Genomic DNA, 17,366 nt, shown 5'->3' with positions numbered 1-17,366 from the left:
TATACTACTGCATATATTCAATAATACATGTACATATTTTTTTCATGTTCTATAATTTTTTCTTACTCAATTTATATACTACTGCATATATTCAATAGTTACGGCATGTTCTGATCATCTTATTCATATTTTTGTTTATTAAAGTTTTTGTGAACAATATATACATTTATATATCACTGTTTAATCTACGTCTATTATGTGATTTATCAGACATATACATCTTATTCATATTTACGTTATGTGATTTGTTACACATATACTACTGCATATATTCAATAATACATAAATTGTAGTTGAATTTCATTATATATCACTACATACACAGATGATGTTATCAGTATACACATCTGCATATATACAATAACAGGTATTTAGTGACACGTATAGTTCAGTTTTTTTTCCTTCATGTTTCATATCGTTTTCTTTATTTTTTTTTTCTCGATTCGATTAGTATTTTCTTTGATTTCTTACATATATACTATTGCATAGTACGTTTATGTTTTGTGATTTGTTACAAATATAATATTGCATATATTTAATAATACAGAAATTGAAGTTGTCATTCTCCCACCGAATGTAAAATGTTCAGTTGGTCAACCAAAGAATATTAGAATTCCTTCTAAAATGGAGTTCAAGAGACGCGTTAAATGCGGCCGCTGTGGACGTGTTTGCCATAACCAAAAGAGATGCAAGTTTTCGCTATTGAATTAGTTTTTCATTCTTATTATTAGACTTTTAGTATGTTATTTCAGAATTTTATTTAAAATATTCATATTTCAGTTTTTAGTTCAATTATTTTATTTCCATAGTTTTCCGTAAATTTCCAGCATACTAATCAAAGTTCCTCAATTTATTATATTTAATATACTACTCTTCATACATAATCACTATCGTTTCAAACATAACTTATTTTTTTATATATATAATATGAATATTGGAAATAAAATACATAAACCAATTTAACAAATTGAAAACACAACATTTCATTCATAAAATATACATTGTATATTATTTCATATATACTATTCATAAATCAATTTAATATATCCTCCCCATTCAACGACTTTTTCGTTGATTGGAATGAATACATTACCATTGGATTTAATATCGTATATATATAATAATATTATGTATATGATGAATATTATACATTAAAATTGGGTATATATTAAAATGAAAAATGTGATAAAGTGTTTGTGTTAAGTATATTTGCAATAATATTACGTATACAATAGTGCAATGCAAATTTTCAACTATAAAACTAAGGAAAATAATGTAAACATCATTGGTAAATATGGAATATTCAGGAAATTAGAGAATAATTAAAGAATTGAATTTGAAAGAATAGCGAAAAATTATCGTATATATGTAATAATATTATATATATGTAATAATATTATGTATATAACGGATATTAAACATTAGAATTGAAAGTAAAAAACACAATAAATAATAAATTCTTCTTAACACATTCTATAGGACCTAGGGAAATGTATATATCAATATTGTTCATATCAATAAAACTGTCTAACTTGGATTTAAGGCTAGTGTACAATTCTTTATAGCACATAAGTTCATTAACTGTTATTTCAGAACATTAAAACTAATGTAATTATTCGATTCATTAAAAAACCCATAGAAGTAGACTGCAATTTTGGTCATACTGCCAAAAAATATTAGAAATATATATATATATATATATGTCACTAATAATTTATGTTGTAATTAAGAAGAGGTATATATATAATAAATCACATAACAAACATATAATATTATTCGGTTATTGGATGTTAATATATATGTCTTATGGTAAATAAGAAGGTCTATGTATATACTAAATCACAGAACACACATATCATATTTATCGGTTACTGTATGTCAATTTATATGTATTATTGTATATATGAAGGGGTATATATACTCTAAATCACATAACAGACATATCATATTCTTTGGGTACTATATGTAAAAATAAATGCATTGTTATATATATGAAGTGGTATATATCTAAAACAAATATTTCGGAATATAAGGTTAAACGTTCTAGGAAAACTACGATGTAATGGAGTATCGAAAAATATGAGGAATTGAGGAAGACAACTAACTAGAAGTATGAGGAGAACGAAAGGACGAAATAAATTGAGAATCAGTGAAGAACAAAATCGGAATCGGTGATGGACGAGATAGAAATCGGTGAAGAAAAAAACTAGATGACCGTAGAAACTACCGATGAGGAATTGAAGAAGTTGTCGTCAGTGGATGAACAATTTAGATGATTTAGGCGGCAAATGAACAATTTAGATGAAATAGTTAGTACCGGAATTAATCAAGATCTATTTTGAAAATTATTTCCATATTAAAAGATATATTATTTGATGATAAATGAAAATAAATTATATAAGATAACGTTTTTTCCTTAATAATTAACATTTTACATTAATTAATATAATAATTAAGAAATTTATAAATTAGATAATAATGATCAATATAATCTAAATAAGAAAATATATACTATTTAATTTCGAAATACCTATATAATTAATGTCAATGATAAGGTTAAAATTGTCATAAAATATAGGAAATCCTAATCAAGAAAAAAAAAATTCATTTTAGGATATTTGTGAAATATCCTAGTCAAACTATGTCTTTTCTCTAAATCTTTCAAAATTATAAGGGTGTGTTTGGGCCCCAAACCAAGGTGGAGTGAAGTGGGCTATAATAGTTCACTCCTTGTGTTTTAGGGTTTCTATAATACCCCATTTGCACACATAATCCCTCACGCTTTTCTGCATAATCCGTCCCTACTTCGTCCCATACTTCTTGTCTTCTTCCTCTACTCCTACTTCTCTTTTTCTGCATAATCCGTCCCTACTTCGTCCCATACTTCTTGTCTTCTTCCTCTACTCCTACTTCTCTTTTCATCTTCCTTTCCAAAATGTTTGGTTGTGCACATATTTTTCTCCGAAGCTAGTTCATTCCAATGTAAAATCTGTCTTCGTTTTCCTCTCCCAACATTTTTTTTCTATTCGACTTCTTCTTCAAATGGGTTCCTTTTTCTCTCTATGTCGACCTTCATTTCATTGAAAGTTTTGTTTCCATGCATTGCCTCCTAAACTCTTTCCATTCCCCTCATTGGTTTCATTATACAGATGGCCTTCCACCTTGCCTCTAAAACTCTTCCTTCCATGTTTATTCTTGATGAACATGCAAGGATTTTGTCCTTGCTACTCGGACTTCCCCTCACCACTCCTACATGTGTACGCAGTGCGTAATTGTAGACAGATACTACGTCTGAAGTGGGCATTGGAGATTTCTAAGCATGGTAGGGATAGAGGTTCTTGGTTTCAATCGAAACTTATATGCCAATGATGAGGTCCATTTATGAATTTTGTTGGATTGTTTTTCATGTCTTTGTTATTTTTTCACCATTTGTTTGCTCATGCCTTGCTTATGTTTGCTTTTACATTTGAGGATTTCAATTTGCTTTTACATTTGGTTCCATTTTGTGGTTCTGTTTTATGTTTGCTTTTAATAATATTGGATATAATTAACGGCTACAAATTGAGAGAGAAATAGTATTTAAATAAGATTTAAATATCGAAAACTCAAATAGGGATTCATAGTAAGTCAATCGGATTGATTGAAATTGGTGATTAAAATAATATTTAATATTAATTATTAATTAATTGATTATTATTTTATATTATTTAATTAATATAGATTTTATTAAGAAAAATTGTCAAAAATAAAATATTTGACAAAATATTTATCCTAAAAAATCAAGTGTAATAAATTTTATATTTTATTGATTTTGTTATGCGTAAATAATTTATCAATTTTTCCTATTTTTGAAAAAAAAAATCCCATTTATTAATTAATTAGAGTAATTATAAAATTATTTTAATTAAATAGAAATTTTGAAAACTTAAGAAAAATTTACTTTCATAGTCAAGGTCAATCGTTTGACTAAGTTAGTGGGATTTTTCTACTTTTAGTTGAAGAGTGTATAAGGTGCTTGGATGGTTAACTATTTTTTCTTTTCTCCAATCTCACCACAAATCTCACTTCTTTGCATCAATTAAGTGATGCAAATTAGATTTACATGCCTTTTGGCTATAGATTCATGAGGTTTGATGAGATTAAATACTTTTGATAACCAATAATTTTGGTTGAAAAACTTTTCACTCAAGAACTATCTCGTACTAAAAATATTCTCAAATTGATTACTATTTTGATTTTACAATTAAATCCTAAGTCTTGAAAATAATGAGAAGACATTGATTGGTGGTGGTCCTCGAAAAATTTGAGATTTGTTAATACTTCAATTCCTAGAAAATTTGAGCTACAGAATGTATGAAACTCTAAAATTATGTCATATTTAATTCTTAAAATTGGAATTCTCATGCTAGTTTATTAATTTATTTAGGCAATAAATTATAATTAAACAATAATATTAAATTAGAGATTAAATCCATATAAATTTTAAACTAAAAAGTCTAAATTGTCAATGGTTAAAATTGAAAGACTAACGGTTAAATAGTTAAATAGTGTTACGAATTCTTGCACTGAATCAGAGAATACAGCGCCAAACCAACCAGAACGCAATAACCAGATAACCATAAAGTAAGCGGTAAACGACACAAAGATATATAGTGGTTCGACCAATTCGATCTACATGCATTTTGAGAAGCAATTTGGAGGAATTTTATTATGAGTAATATCAATCAAGATACAAATTACAGATATCAACAAAATAATATGCAATTTGTAATTTATCACTACAATTCAACTATACCGTCAACCAAATGCCAAGGAGAATGAGAGATTCACGTTTAATTGATGCCTCTGATGCCTCCAAATCCGTTGAAAACAAATACCTTCACTGAAACAATCCAAACACGTAAGAAACAAACACCCAAAGTTGAAACAAACTCATACCCATCGGATCCCAACGTCACTGTCCGAGAAACCGCCGTCGTACCACACTGCAAGGATGCCTGAAGAACCCCGCTGAAAACCAACTTGTCGAAACACACTGGAACATGACGTTACAGCCCGAACCCAAGATCCAATGTCCAAAAAAGACTCGTCGAAACAAGCTTTTCAATGTCCGAAAAACGTGATCCAAATGCAGACGCTACCCGATCTACCCTCACCGAAAGATGCGTCGGACGCCGAACGGAGGAAGATCGTCGAACACCCTTCACTGTCGCTCTCTCTCCCTCTTTTATTTTGACTATTGGCTGCCCTCTCTATCTCTATCTCTTCTTTTCTTTTCTTTTTAATAACCTAAATAAAGAAGATAAGAAAATTTGCAAAAATGTAATTAAGACATATTTACTGTCTTGCCTTTCGACTTAAAAATCTAATTTTAAGGAGTTAAATATTTGTGATAAGTTGGTAGGTTAGAACCTAAAAATTAAAATGAAAAAAAGATATTAATAGCATAAGGAGGAAATAGTAAGGAGGAAATAGGTAGGGAAATGAAAAAGAAAAAGAAGGAAATGGTAAAAAGAAGATAGAAAGGGAGAAAAAGAAAAGGATAGGGGGAAGTATGGGAAAGGGAAAGACAAAGACAAAGAGATGGGGGGGAACACACCGGAAAAGAGCATTGGAGATGGAGTCTTAAGAGATGAGTAGTGGGCCCTTTCTTTTGATTTTGTTATTTATTTATTTATTTATGCCCTTCGCTTTAATCCAAGCACTCCCTTCCTTTTACCTTTACCTGTCCCTACCCCCTTCCCCCATCATTTTCATCTTCCTTCTCTCTTCTCCCTTAATTATACACAATCACTTTCCTATTAAATTTCCCTCAACATCATTATTTTTACACTCTTTTATATCTTTTTTTTTTTTTGTTCCATAACTCTAACCAAAACAAAAAAAATGTCTGCCTTCATATTTCAAACTTAAACAAATGTCTCTCTTAGTTCTTGCCTTCAATATTATTCTGTTAAATTTTTTACATATATTATGGAGCTGCCAAATGCTTACCTTACAAATTATATGTTAACCTTTTCTTTTTTCTTCAGCCTTACTGTTTTTTCTCAAATTTAAATCTCCAACCAATTTAAATGAAAAAATAAACTATAATTAAATAATTGTAACTCATAACTCAAAAAACCATATTACCTCAAATAAATTTTAAAACTCAGCAGACAGAAAAGATTGTATTGAAGTGGAAACCACAGCGCATGGTAAAAATATCCCCATTTGAGGCTAACAATGCACTTAGAGGCAAAAGCACACAAACACAATGGAGTAGAATGCTGACCATTACAAAATTCATTTACCTTCTAATTCAAGATTGAAATTTTAAGGCGTTAGCTAAACATCTAATAATACAATCTAACTCATCATTCAATTAAAAAGTAAAAGAATCTTAACGTCAAAAACTAAAGTATAAACATCTTTTTAAAGTTCAAAGATTAAAGCAAGCATTTTTAAAAGTTTAGGTACTAAAATAAGATCTAGATCATGTTTATATTATGATTGATAAAAATCAAATATATAAAAAAAAATGTAATTAAGGAGTTTAAAATCTTAAAGCAGTAGGCATAGTTTTATTAATTGAAAATGTAAAGTTTATGAAATAATGTATGCAACCCTTAATAATGTAAACTATGGTTTTCAAAGGAATAAAATTTCAAAAGAGGGTGGCGCCTTTTCATGAATACCAAGAAGAAATAATTATAAATTATTAATAATTGGTCTAAATTATTCCCTTTAAATTATTAATAATCTTCATAACCCCAAACCAAATTGGTCTAAATGTGCTTGAAGGATTGAATTCTAAGATGAATTTCTTGGATAAATATAAGATGAAATTCTTAAATAAATGTTAAAAGTAGATAATAAAGTACGTAAAAGTAGAAATAAAAGAGGTCATTAAAAACAAACACACATATATATACTAAATAAAAATTCTAATTTCTTTATATATATATATATATATATATATTGATAAATTTGTACATGAAAAACATAAGATTCTATATACAACTTACTAACAACCATAACCTGAATCAAAACAAAGAAAAAGAAGAAGATGGTATTGTAATTATGTTTATAAGAACACCCTTTTCTTCTTCTTCTTCTTCTTCAATTCCTTCCTAATTACTGCAAACTAATTAATTCACAAACATATATAAAAACCCAAAACCTCCAAATGCATCCATTAGTGCAAAATCCAATCACTTAATTCCAACTTCCCCAAATTTTTTCCCCTAGCAAACTCACAATCCTTCTCACCGGCCCTTTCTCCGCCTCCTCCTCGCCGCCTTCCGTCACCTTCCACTCTTCTACCTTCGCCGCCGCTTCAGCCCCTTTCCCCTCACCCGGACCGGAAACCGTCCCGCTACTATTTCGCTTCTTTCTCTCTTTCTTATTGTTCTTCCCAACTTTGGTCTCGGCCAATTTGTCTTCATAAGCGTCGATGATTTCGTGAATCAGTTGCCGATTGGGTGAGGAATCCCATCTGACCCAGTAGCTGGTGTAGCATTGGAAACAGTAGCAGGAGAAGGCCGGGGGGTGATCCGAACCGGCCATGGGGGCGGCGTGTTTGTGGTGAGCTGCCTTGCCGCGGTGGGTGGAGGAATTGTGGACGGGGGTGAAGTCGTTGGAGCAGGAGGAGATAAGGTAGGCTAAAACCTCCCGGTCCTGGAGAGAGAGGGCGGAAGAGAGGGTGAGGATGGCAGTGGGGAGAAAGGAGAGATGATCGGAGATGAGAGGGGGAGAAGGGTGGACGGTTCCTGTTTTGCGGTAGAGCTTCTTCATGGGGGACGAAAAAGAAAAAGAAAAAGAAAAGAGAGAGCGAGAGAGGGAGGGAGGAAAGGGTTGGAGTGGGAAAAGAGGAAGAGAGTTTATTGGGGGTGTCGGGGGTGTGAAGGCGCGTGGGATAAAGTGGGAGTGGGGGAGAGGAAAAGATCCGAATTGGGATGGAAATATTCAGGTGTACACACTGACACAGTAGTACTAGTACACCCCTAATTTGATGATTTAGTCGTAGATCGTAGAGTGGAGATTCTTGATTTGATTGGAGGTGGGGGCCTACATCCATCACCTTTTTCTTTTTCTTTTTCTTTTTCTTCTTCTTTTTTTTTTTTTTTTTTTTTTTTTTTTAATTTTTCATATTTTACTTTATTTTATTATCTCACTTTCACTTTCACTTCACTTCACTTCACTTCACTGGGGGTTGTCCTGTGGTTTTTGTACCCTTTCGGGTTCCGGTTTGAACCGGAATGGAAGGTAAAAAAATTCAGCTATATCCCCTTTTGCCCAATGAACCATTCACTCTTTTTTTCTTCTTTTATTTTATCCCTCTCTTTCTTTTATTTTAAAAAAAACAATAAAACAATTTATAGGTTTCGGTTTTTATTCTTTCTTTTCAAATTTGTCTCACTATTAAAATAAACTATATCATACCCTAACTTCTCCCGTTTTTGTTTTTGCTTTGTTACATTTTTAACTATTTCTTCTCCATCTTTATATTCATTCATTCCTCTTGCTTTTCAATTTTTAGCTACCACTATTGCATCTTCCTAATTTTATTACTTTTCCTTCTTCATTCTCGCACTTCTTCTTTTTAATTTCTTCATTTCCTTTCTCAAAATTTCCTTCTTCTTCATCATCTTTCATCTTCTTCTTCTTCTTCTTCTTCTTCTTCTTCTTCTTTTTTTTTAAGATATAGATAGATCAATATTTATCTCAAATAGATAAGTGATTCTCATATAAATAGAGATAAATCAATATTTATCTCATATACATAAGTGATAGATTACCAACATTTAAATGAATGTGTATTGATATCCAAACGATTTTGGTACAAGATCGTGTGCCAAGGTCAAGATCGTCTAGATTTGGTACAAGATTTTGTATCAATATCGTTTAGATATCGATAAATGATCGTTTCATTTAGATTTGGCCAAACTACAAGATTATGTGAAATCATGGTCCAAGCTTTTTACGTACCAATTAATAGACAGATATTTTTGTTATTTCACATGGTTTAATCAATTATCATTACTAGTAGTTATTGTTATTGTTGTTACCGTATTTATAGGGGTAGGGTTTTGTTTCGGGGAACTTCATTGTCAACCAACAAATCCCATCCCCTTTCGGAATTTAATTCCAAAAGATGTTTTAAAGGGAAACAAATATAATATTAACTTTCCTTATTTATTATTTTATGTTCGAAAATTTCGTGAAAATATCTCTTTTTTTTTTTTACGCCAACAAGAGCTTAACTCAATTGGCACATCTTTATACTCGTACGTGGACAAGAGGTCTTGGATTGGACAAGAGTTATTGGGTTCAAATCTTCCCACCCATATTTAATTGTAATACCTATATCATTTTATTTATTTAACGATTAAAATTTGATGTATTAAAATACTTTCCAAAATATAAAGCGTATTAAAAGCTAATAAGAAAAAAAAATAGAAAAACAAAAATGAAACAAAGATTAAAATTTTGGAAGCTAAAAGAAAAAAAAAATATTAACAAAGAATTAAAGATCAAGAAGTCACATTTGTTTCTTCATAAATATCATATTTGCCCTTTGTTGTCTTTTAACATTGTGAGATCATTATTCTCTTTACTTGTTTTTCTTTTTCTTTACTATTTATTCTTTTCCTCTTCGTTTTATTACTTCTTCTCCATATTTCTACTTCTTGTTTGTCATTTATTCATTTTCTCTTCCAAAATTTTTTTTTCCTTCTTCTTCATCTCTCATCTTTCTTTTCTTTCTTCTTGGTACATGACCTGAACAATATTGTTACATGATCTAAATGATCGTATACTAATATTTAAACGATTAGTTGTCTATTCGTTGTCTATTCTAGATAGACAGCGATAGACTACTATCACCTAATAGATCATTTAGATTTGTTACAAGATCGTTTAGACTAGATACAATGGCTCAAGATCATTTATACTTGGTACAAGAGTACAATATCGTGTAGTAAGATCGTTTAGATTTGGCACAAGATCATTTATACTTGGTACAAGAGTGCAAGATTGTAAAGTAAGATCATTTAGATTTGACACAAGATCATTTAAACTTTGTATAAAATCGTTTAGACTTAGTACATGGGTATTAGATCGTTTAGGTTGAGTACAAGGGTATAAGATCGTACAAAATCGTGTATCAAGATCGTTTAGATTTGGTACAAGATCGTTTGAACTGGGTATAAAATCATTTAACCTAGGCACAAAATCGTTTTTTCACGCGTGTGACTAATTAATCGTAGGATATGTTTGTTATTTCACGTTACGGGCTAGTAAGCCTTTTTCTATTTCAAAATTGTTCTATATAGTGTTAAATTTTTCGTGTTTTGTTATATTTTTCAAGAAATTTCTAAAAAAATAGGAATAATAAATGATTACCAAAATTATTGAAAATGATTTTAGTGTAAAAAAAAAAAGTTGAAAATTAGAAAAAAAAAATGATTATCATGAAAAGTTGAAAAAAAAAATAAAAAAAAATGAAGGTGCATTAAAATGAGCATTGCTTTTCGTTTCTTCCGAAGAATGGAGCCGCATTCAGGTGAGAGAAAATTTAAAAGAAACATTCCTACAAAGCCAAAATTTCCACCTTTTACTAAAATAGTTTCAAAACCACAACTTTTTCCATTTTTTTTTTTAAACCACCCCTATTTTCCAAATAACCCCTGTATAAATAGTTTGTTTCCTAGGTCTTATTTGGATGAAAAATTTGAAAAAAGAAAATATACATTATTTCACTCTTCAAAGTATTCCCACATTTATAAATTTAGAACGTAGAGGCTTCTTCATATAGTTGACCAATGAGTTTAGGTCCTTAGGACACCCAAGTTTTAAGAATTATGAATATTTGACAATTAACATTTTATTATAATTAAATTCGAGCACCTATTAACTTTGGGTGATTTATTTGATTACGACTCAGCCGTATATTAATCTTTTTATGTGTTGAAGCCTTTTAGTTTCTCAATCAATCCATCCTGTCATTGTTGTTCTGTTTTTGCCGTACTTGTTGTTGAATCTGAACTTATCGTGTATTGGAAGACCGAAGTGCAACAACAGGTCTCTGCACAATCAATGACCATTTGTCAATCTAAACTGATAGGTGGGTGCTTGGTATCGATTAGAGCTGAAGATCGACGCTACTCGACTGATGAACACCCCTAAAAAAAGAATGCAAATCTGTCATTTTCTAAAACAGTCACCTACCACCTATGGATATATGTTTACACCTCAAGTTGTCATGTTATTTGTAATTAGTTATAGCGACTCTACTTGTGTTGTCATTCCCTTTTACTTCCACAATCTATACATAAAGATATGATAATTTTTTTAAAAAAAAATAATGTGTTTTTTAAAATTAATGTCAAAAATAGGATAAAATGAAAACTATTGACAAAAATAAGGTAGTTTGGGCGAAGTCGTGTAACGGGTATACGACTTTGCTTAGAAGTCATGGATGGGATCCATGACTTCAATGAGATGACATGTAAACCCCACACCTTTTTTTCACTATTTAATATATATATAAGTTAAATATTTAAATCTTAAAATTCCAATTCTCAAAAATATCTTTCCTTATTAAATATATTTTCAAATTCAAATTTTCAATTTTCAAAAATATCTTTCCAAATTCCAATCTCCAAAAAACATGTTATTAAAAAATATATTAAACAAATATTTGCAATCCACCGATATTAACAAAATATCTATTTTTTTAGAATCAAAATAGAAAATGCAAGAATAATTCTATTGTATGAAAATGTAAATATCTAATTTTTTTAGAATCAAAATATCTAATTCTATTGTATAGCAAGAAAATCTCATTTTCTTTTAGAATCAAAATGAAAAAAAGTTATGACAACAAATCATTTTGTTAATATCGAAGGATTGAAAATATTTTTTTAATATACCTTTTAATAACATATTTTATTAATATATATTTTTTCAAAAAATTGGAGATTGAAATTTGGAATTTAAAAAGATATTTAATATCGGAAGATTGCAAATATTTTTTTAATATACCTTTTAATAACATATTTTATTAATATATATCTTTTTCAAAAAAACTTGAGATTGAAATTTGAAATTTGAAAAAATATTTAATAAGAAAAAGTATTTTTGAAAATTAGAATTTGGAATTTAGAAAGATATTTAATAAGAAAAAAATATATTTTTCCTTCTATTCGTGAAAAATACACTAAACTGTTTTTAAGAAACATGTGTACCTTTTATATTAATGATCTTTTGATAAACTTAGACCATTCGCCGATAAAATATAACTCAATTAAAATAAACTTATACTATATCCGTAAAAAAGAAAAAGAAAACTCTTAATTGGAATAACTATAAAACGATTGAAAAAAACATCCGTGCATCGCAGTCTCAAATTTCTTTGATCCCTACAATTAAGAAAGTAATACACCAAATTTACATTACCAACTTTAAAAAAGAAATCCAAATAAACAGTCTAAATTGATTCACTCCTAAATATAAAATATAGAGGATTTTGATTGATATAATAATTAATTTGAGACTTTTTTTTTCCCTTATCATGTCAAGTATAAACTGTTTCTCTCCTTTATCATGTCAATATAAACTTTATTTTAGTCCGACCCTGACATTAGTTTGAGAATTTAATTAAATACAACTTCCCTACAAGGCTTAAGAGTATTATAGGTCTCTAGTACTTGGCATAAATGAGATACAGAAAATGGTTGTCAAAGCTTTGCAAAAAGAACCACCAGTGCTTATTTGATTAATACACCGAGGAAATGGAAACGAAACTCAATCCAATATGTCTATAAAATTGTCGTCAAAGATAACTAAGGAAATTAAGTATGAATCTAATTCCAAACTCATGAACTTTTAACCATAAACATCCAAAATACAATTTCAATTTGACTTTCGTCGAAATAATCTTTCTCAACTTCTTATTTTTTCCTTTTTAATATTTCTATAAATAATCTCAGTCTCTAATATCAAAACAAAGCTTGGCCTCATCCCAGGGACCGTTAATCTCAAACTTAAATTCCTGGATTCGTATGAGCCAATAAGGACAAACTATGGTTACAAAAATCAATAGACTCGCCAACAAAATAAAAAATAACTGGTGTAAGAAATAAACGTAAACCAAAGTAACTGTTACTAAACAGAAAGAAAATAAGAGATGAAGATGAAGAGAATACTTCTTAATGGAATAAATCACCAGTGGAGCAAAAAGGAAAACTTGCAAAGAGAACAGCATTATGGCGAACACATGTGACCGAGATGGAAGGCGTGAAGCAATAAGAACAGAGGCCACAATAGAAGCATTTAAAGAAATACAACTGGTTAAGCTTGGATTCTTAACATCCCCTGGAGCCCTAACAGTGGAACCTGAGTAATCATGTAGGAAAAGATGGAGGATAATAAGTGAAACTGCCAATGCCCATATGGAATCTGAGCTAATGGATCTAGTTAGGGTTTGATAGATGGGAGCCAAGACATACAACCCAGTTGTGAAATAGGATATATTAAGAATATAGTGTAAGAGAAGGTTCAATGAGAGTGAGCCTTCAGTGAAAAGAAGAATTAAGAATCCTGAACCAAGAAGACCAATGTCAAGAAATAAGAGGGAATTCTCATCAAGAGTTGATCTAAGTGTGTATGTCCAAACCAAGCCAACAAGGGTGACAATGCACAGATATTCGGATATGGAAACAGAGTCCAGCATCACCTTTAGGATATCTCTCTTGACAACATTGGCATTCATGACAATATCTTCAAGAAAAGACTCGTCGGTGTGGTTGTCATCAAACCCAGGTTGCATACCTCCATAGGCCACTTTTCTCCATTTGGGCTGTGTGTGATAACTGCCACCACTGGTGCTAGAATCCATGGCAAACCAAATGACCTGCTAATATTAGAAGTGTTTTAGTTACAGTGTCTTAAAAACAAATGAAAGTCAAGTTCCATATACTTAGAGATCAACTGGCATAAGATATATATATAAGTTTTAAAACAAGGTTTGGGAAAAATGACAGAAAAAACAAGTGCATACAAAAAAACAAAGCCCACCGAAAAGGAGAAAACATGTAACTACAGAAAAGGAGGAACCACATTACAGCATAAAAGGAATCCGATCCAAAAGAATCAAACCGCGCTCATACTTGATGAATAAAATATCCAAAGAGTACAATATGGAATAAAGCAATGATTTAAAAAGCTATAGAGGCTTATGTCTCAATGCTCGCCTTGAGGCAAAACTCTAAGTTCTAACCTTGAGACTTACACCTTCGTTGAGAGCAATACACCTCTCATAGAAGAAGCTTATGCCTTTGTGAAAATACTTTGAGACTTAAAATCTATGCGCCTTGTCTAATAATTAAAAAAATAACAGTGATTTGCCTAGCTTCTTCGAAAATATTAAGGTTTGAGTTGTGACGATTTGAATTAAGACTACTTTCACTGTTGTTACTTTAAAAACTTGTTCACAGAAATTATAGTATTAATTGATAATAGTAGTAGTAGTGATGATAAAGATATCCTTTTAGAATCCTGGACCAAGTGAAAATTATGGGGGTTAGTTTTCCACTTTTATATGACAATCATGTTTAGTAGAACTTAGTCATACCACAATTGTGTTGAATAGTACTTGTCATACGAATTTAGGATTTTTAAACTGTTTTTTATTCACTATTTTGGGCTTACGCCTCATCTCTTCAAGAAGAAAAGCCTCAAAGCCGCCTTAAGCATTTTAAACATTGGAGAAAACACCAAAATAGAAGATGACCAACCGAGAAGGAAACAGAACCGATAAAGATAACAAGCCAAAGAGGAAAAATGAGAATATCAGAAGATGCAACCAAATTGGTAGGATAAATACAAAAAATCAGGGAGCCCAAAACAAAGCAGTTAACAAGGACAAAAAGCAATGATGTAAACTACAATTGCTCCAACTATGTTTTTTTTGCCCCTCCAACTCTGTTCAAGCTCATAGTTAAAAGAAAAGGTTAGGTGGCAAATGCCCATAAGAACGTATTAAACCTAACTACCTCCCCAACCTCCTCCCCCAATCTATCTAGAAGGTTATGTTTTTCCTCTCAAGTCAAATTCCCCAACACTCCAAGGAAACAAGTCCGTCACAAAATTTTGCTCTTATCCTATAACAGAGGGTTCAAAAGCACCCAGTATTTTCAAAGCGCAAGGTGCACAAGACAACAAACTTTTTAACCACCTCAAAAGGAGCCTAAAAGGCGTCGTCTAATTGAAGTGAGGCGTAGTTAATAAAATAATAAATATCAATAACATAAATAAAAAATACATAAGACTAGAAAGAAATTAACTCGAATAATCTTGAGGAAAAAAAATATTTGAAAAAGATCAAGAAATAAACATGATTTCATTTCTACTTTGACTCTTTTTCTTCTTTAATTCTCCTTCCTTTCTTTGATTTTTCTTTAATTCTACCTTTACAAACTTTGATACTTCCTTTTAATCCTAGGATAAGAATTTTTTTTTTTTCAAAAAGAAAAATTGAGCAATTGTACAAGGCAAGCGCTTGGATTCGCACAAAAGGCGAGCACCTTATGTTACTAAATGTGCTCGCCTTGGGTACTACTTGCAAGGCGTTAAGGCCTCGCCTCTCACCTCAGGCTCGGCTGCATCTTAACAACACTGGAAGCACCTCCACAATCGATAGCGCTGCAACCTCTGCCTTTACCCACCCGAACAAACTCAAGCATTCCACAGGGAATGAGAAAATTGCGGGACAAGCACAAAAGAAATTGTCTTTGGTCCAGGGTATTAATTTCCAAAGTCAAACATAAGACAAAAAGTTCTTGGAGATTTTACTTTTCCAAATGGAGGATAAGGCTAAGGCATTTCAGAGCAGATTGAGGTTATACAAAATATGGAAAAAATAACAACAGAAAATATCCCCCAACAGATAAGAAGTACAGAATCACAAGCCGCACCTAACCTAATCCTGTAAACCACACTTGCACCAACTCTGTTAGAGAGCATGAGTTTCTCACTAAAATATTGAATAGGATGGTCGTTTAGAGCCAAAACATCCCAACTCTTACATTACACCACAAGCATCCCTGGACAAAAGGAAGTGTAAAGACAGAAAAGTAGGCTATTCGCTAATTTATTCTGAACAGCATATAAAATATTTATTTCATCAGAACCCCATTCAAAATTTCTTTATCTGAAGCAATTTGTCGAGGGTGTAGTAACAGAATTAAAAGATTTTAACTTTCTATGAAAAGAAGCAAAACTAAGAAAAGTTTGGGTGTCCTTGACAAACTTTGGTGGGGGGCAATCAGTAATGGCTTGAATCTTCCTAGTGTCAACCTAAATTCCCGAATCCCCAATGATAAAACCAAGAAAGTATTTCACTGATAAGAATAAGGAATTTTTTGGGGTTGATGTATAATTGGTAGATTGTCAAAAGGCAATTTAGGTGTTCTAAATTTTCTTTTGTAGTTTTGCTATAAACTATAACTAATATGTCGTCAAAATACTTCTATAAACTATAAATAATATGTCAACAAAATATATAGCAATAAATTTGTAAATGAAATGGATGAAGGACCTTGTTCATTAACCTCATGAAAGTGCTAGGAGCAACAATAGGCCAAAAGACATCATACAAGCCATTCAAATAAACCTTTATTGATTTTGAGTTTCATTTTCCACTAATCCTCTAATTGAATAATTATTTGATGATACCCACTTCCTAGGAAGCATGAACACCGACGCACAATACGGCGTGACGATACATCCCATTTCTAGAAGAGTAGGACAAGACACATTTAGAGACACGTTATAATTATTTGTTTTTTAAAATAATATATGAGATAGTACGTTGATAGATTACTCATATATGTTAAAACATAACAATACTTCATTAAAACATACCAAAAATTCCAGATAATATTCTAAAAACTCACAGCCTCACACCATATATGTACACATTCCACATGAAATAAATACAAAAATACATAAATTTTTTCACCACAAAAGCCCAAGGCCTCATATAAATTTCAACATCTAGGTTGGGACTGCATATTAATATGAAGTAATGAATGAACGAACATATATGTGCTCTTTCAAACCAGTTGGAACATTCCTCAAACATTGATACACAAAAGAAAAAGAAAGAGGGAAAAACCTTTAGACCGAGAACCAAAACGGAGGGAAAATGCGGCTGGTCTGATCGGAGTTACAATCGCCGTCGTCGCCTGATCGGAGAGGGGGGGGGGGGGGGGAGAGAGAACGTTGAAGATTGGAGAGGACCAGAGGAAAGTGAAGACGAGTAGTTAGGGTTGGTTTTTACAAAAGGGCCGAAGTTAAAACAAAAAGGGTTGTAATTTATT

The 17,366-nt window shown here is 31.1% G+C and overlaps 2 protein-coding genes across 4 annotated transcripts; both read right to left on the bottom strand.

Annotated features, from left to right (window-relative positions):
- Positions 1 to 6,909: 6,909 nt before the first annotated feature.
- Positions 6,910 to 7,852, bottom strand: LOC103498228 (uncharacterized). The gene has a single exon (XM_008460756.3). It carries the CDS (start codon positions 7,774 to 7,776, stop codon positions 7,198 to 7,200), a length of 579 nt encoding a protein of 192 aa, XP_008458978.1. The 5' UTR covers positions 7,777 to 7,852; the 3' UTR covers positions 6,910 to 7,197.
- Positions 7,853 to 12,907: 5,055 nt separating this feature from the next.
- On the bottom strand, positions 12,908 to 17,346 carry LOC103498226 (phosphatidylinositol N-acetylglucosaminyltransferase subunit C). Of its 3 annotated transcripts, none has more exons than XM_051079962.1 (2): positions 17,162 to 17,346; positions 12,908 to 13,897 (listed from the first exon to the last, which is right to left on the bottom strand). In XM_051079962.1, exon 2 carries the CDS (start codon positions 13,880 to 13,882, stop codon positions 12,971 to 12,973), a length of 912 nt encoding a protein of 303 aa, XP_050935919.1. In that variant the 5' UTR covers positions 13,883 to 13,897; positions 17,162 to 17,346; the 3' UTR covers positions 12,908 to 12,970. The 3 variants fall into 3 exon arrangements, with proteins under 3 accessions (XP_050935919.1, XP_050935918.1, XP_050935920.1); XM_051079961.1 differs by having other exon boundaries at positions 12,908 to 13,900; positions 17,162 to 17,333; XM_051079963.1 differs by lacking the exon at positions 17,162 to 17,346 and adding an exon at positions 15,634 to 16,886.
- Positions 17,347 to 17,366: the final 20 nt, after the last annotated feature.

This window comes from Cucumis melo, chromosome 12, assembly GCF_025177605.1.
Source record: "Cucumis melo cultivar AY chromosome 12, USDA_Cmelo_AY_1.0, whole genome shotgun sequence".
Taxonomy (NCBI): Eukaryota; Viridiplantae; Streptophyta; class Magnoliopsida; order Cucurbitales; family Cucurbitaceae; genus Cucumis; species Cucumis melo.
Note: the sequence above shows the minus strand (reverse complement) of the source record. Positions and strands in the feature narration are given on the sequence as shown.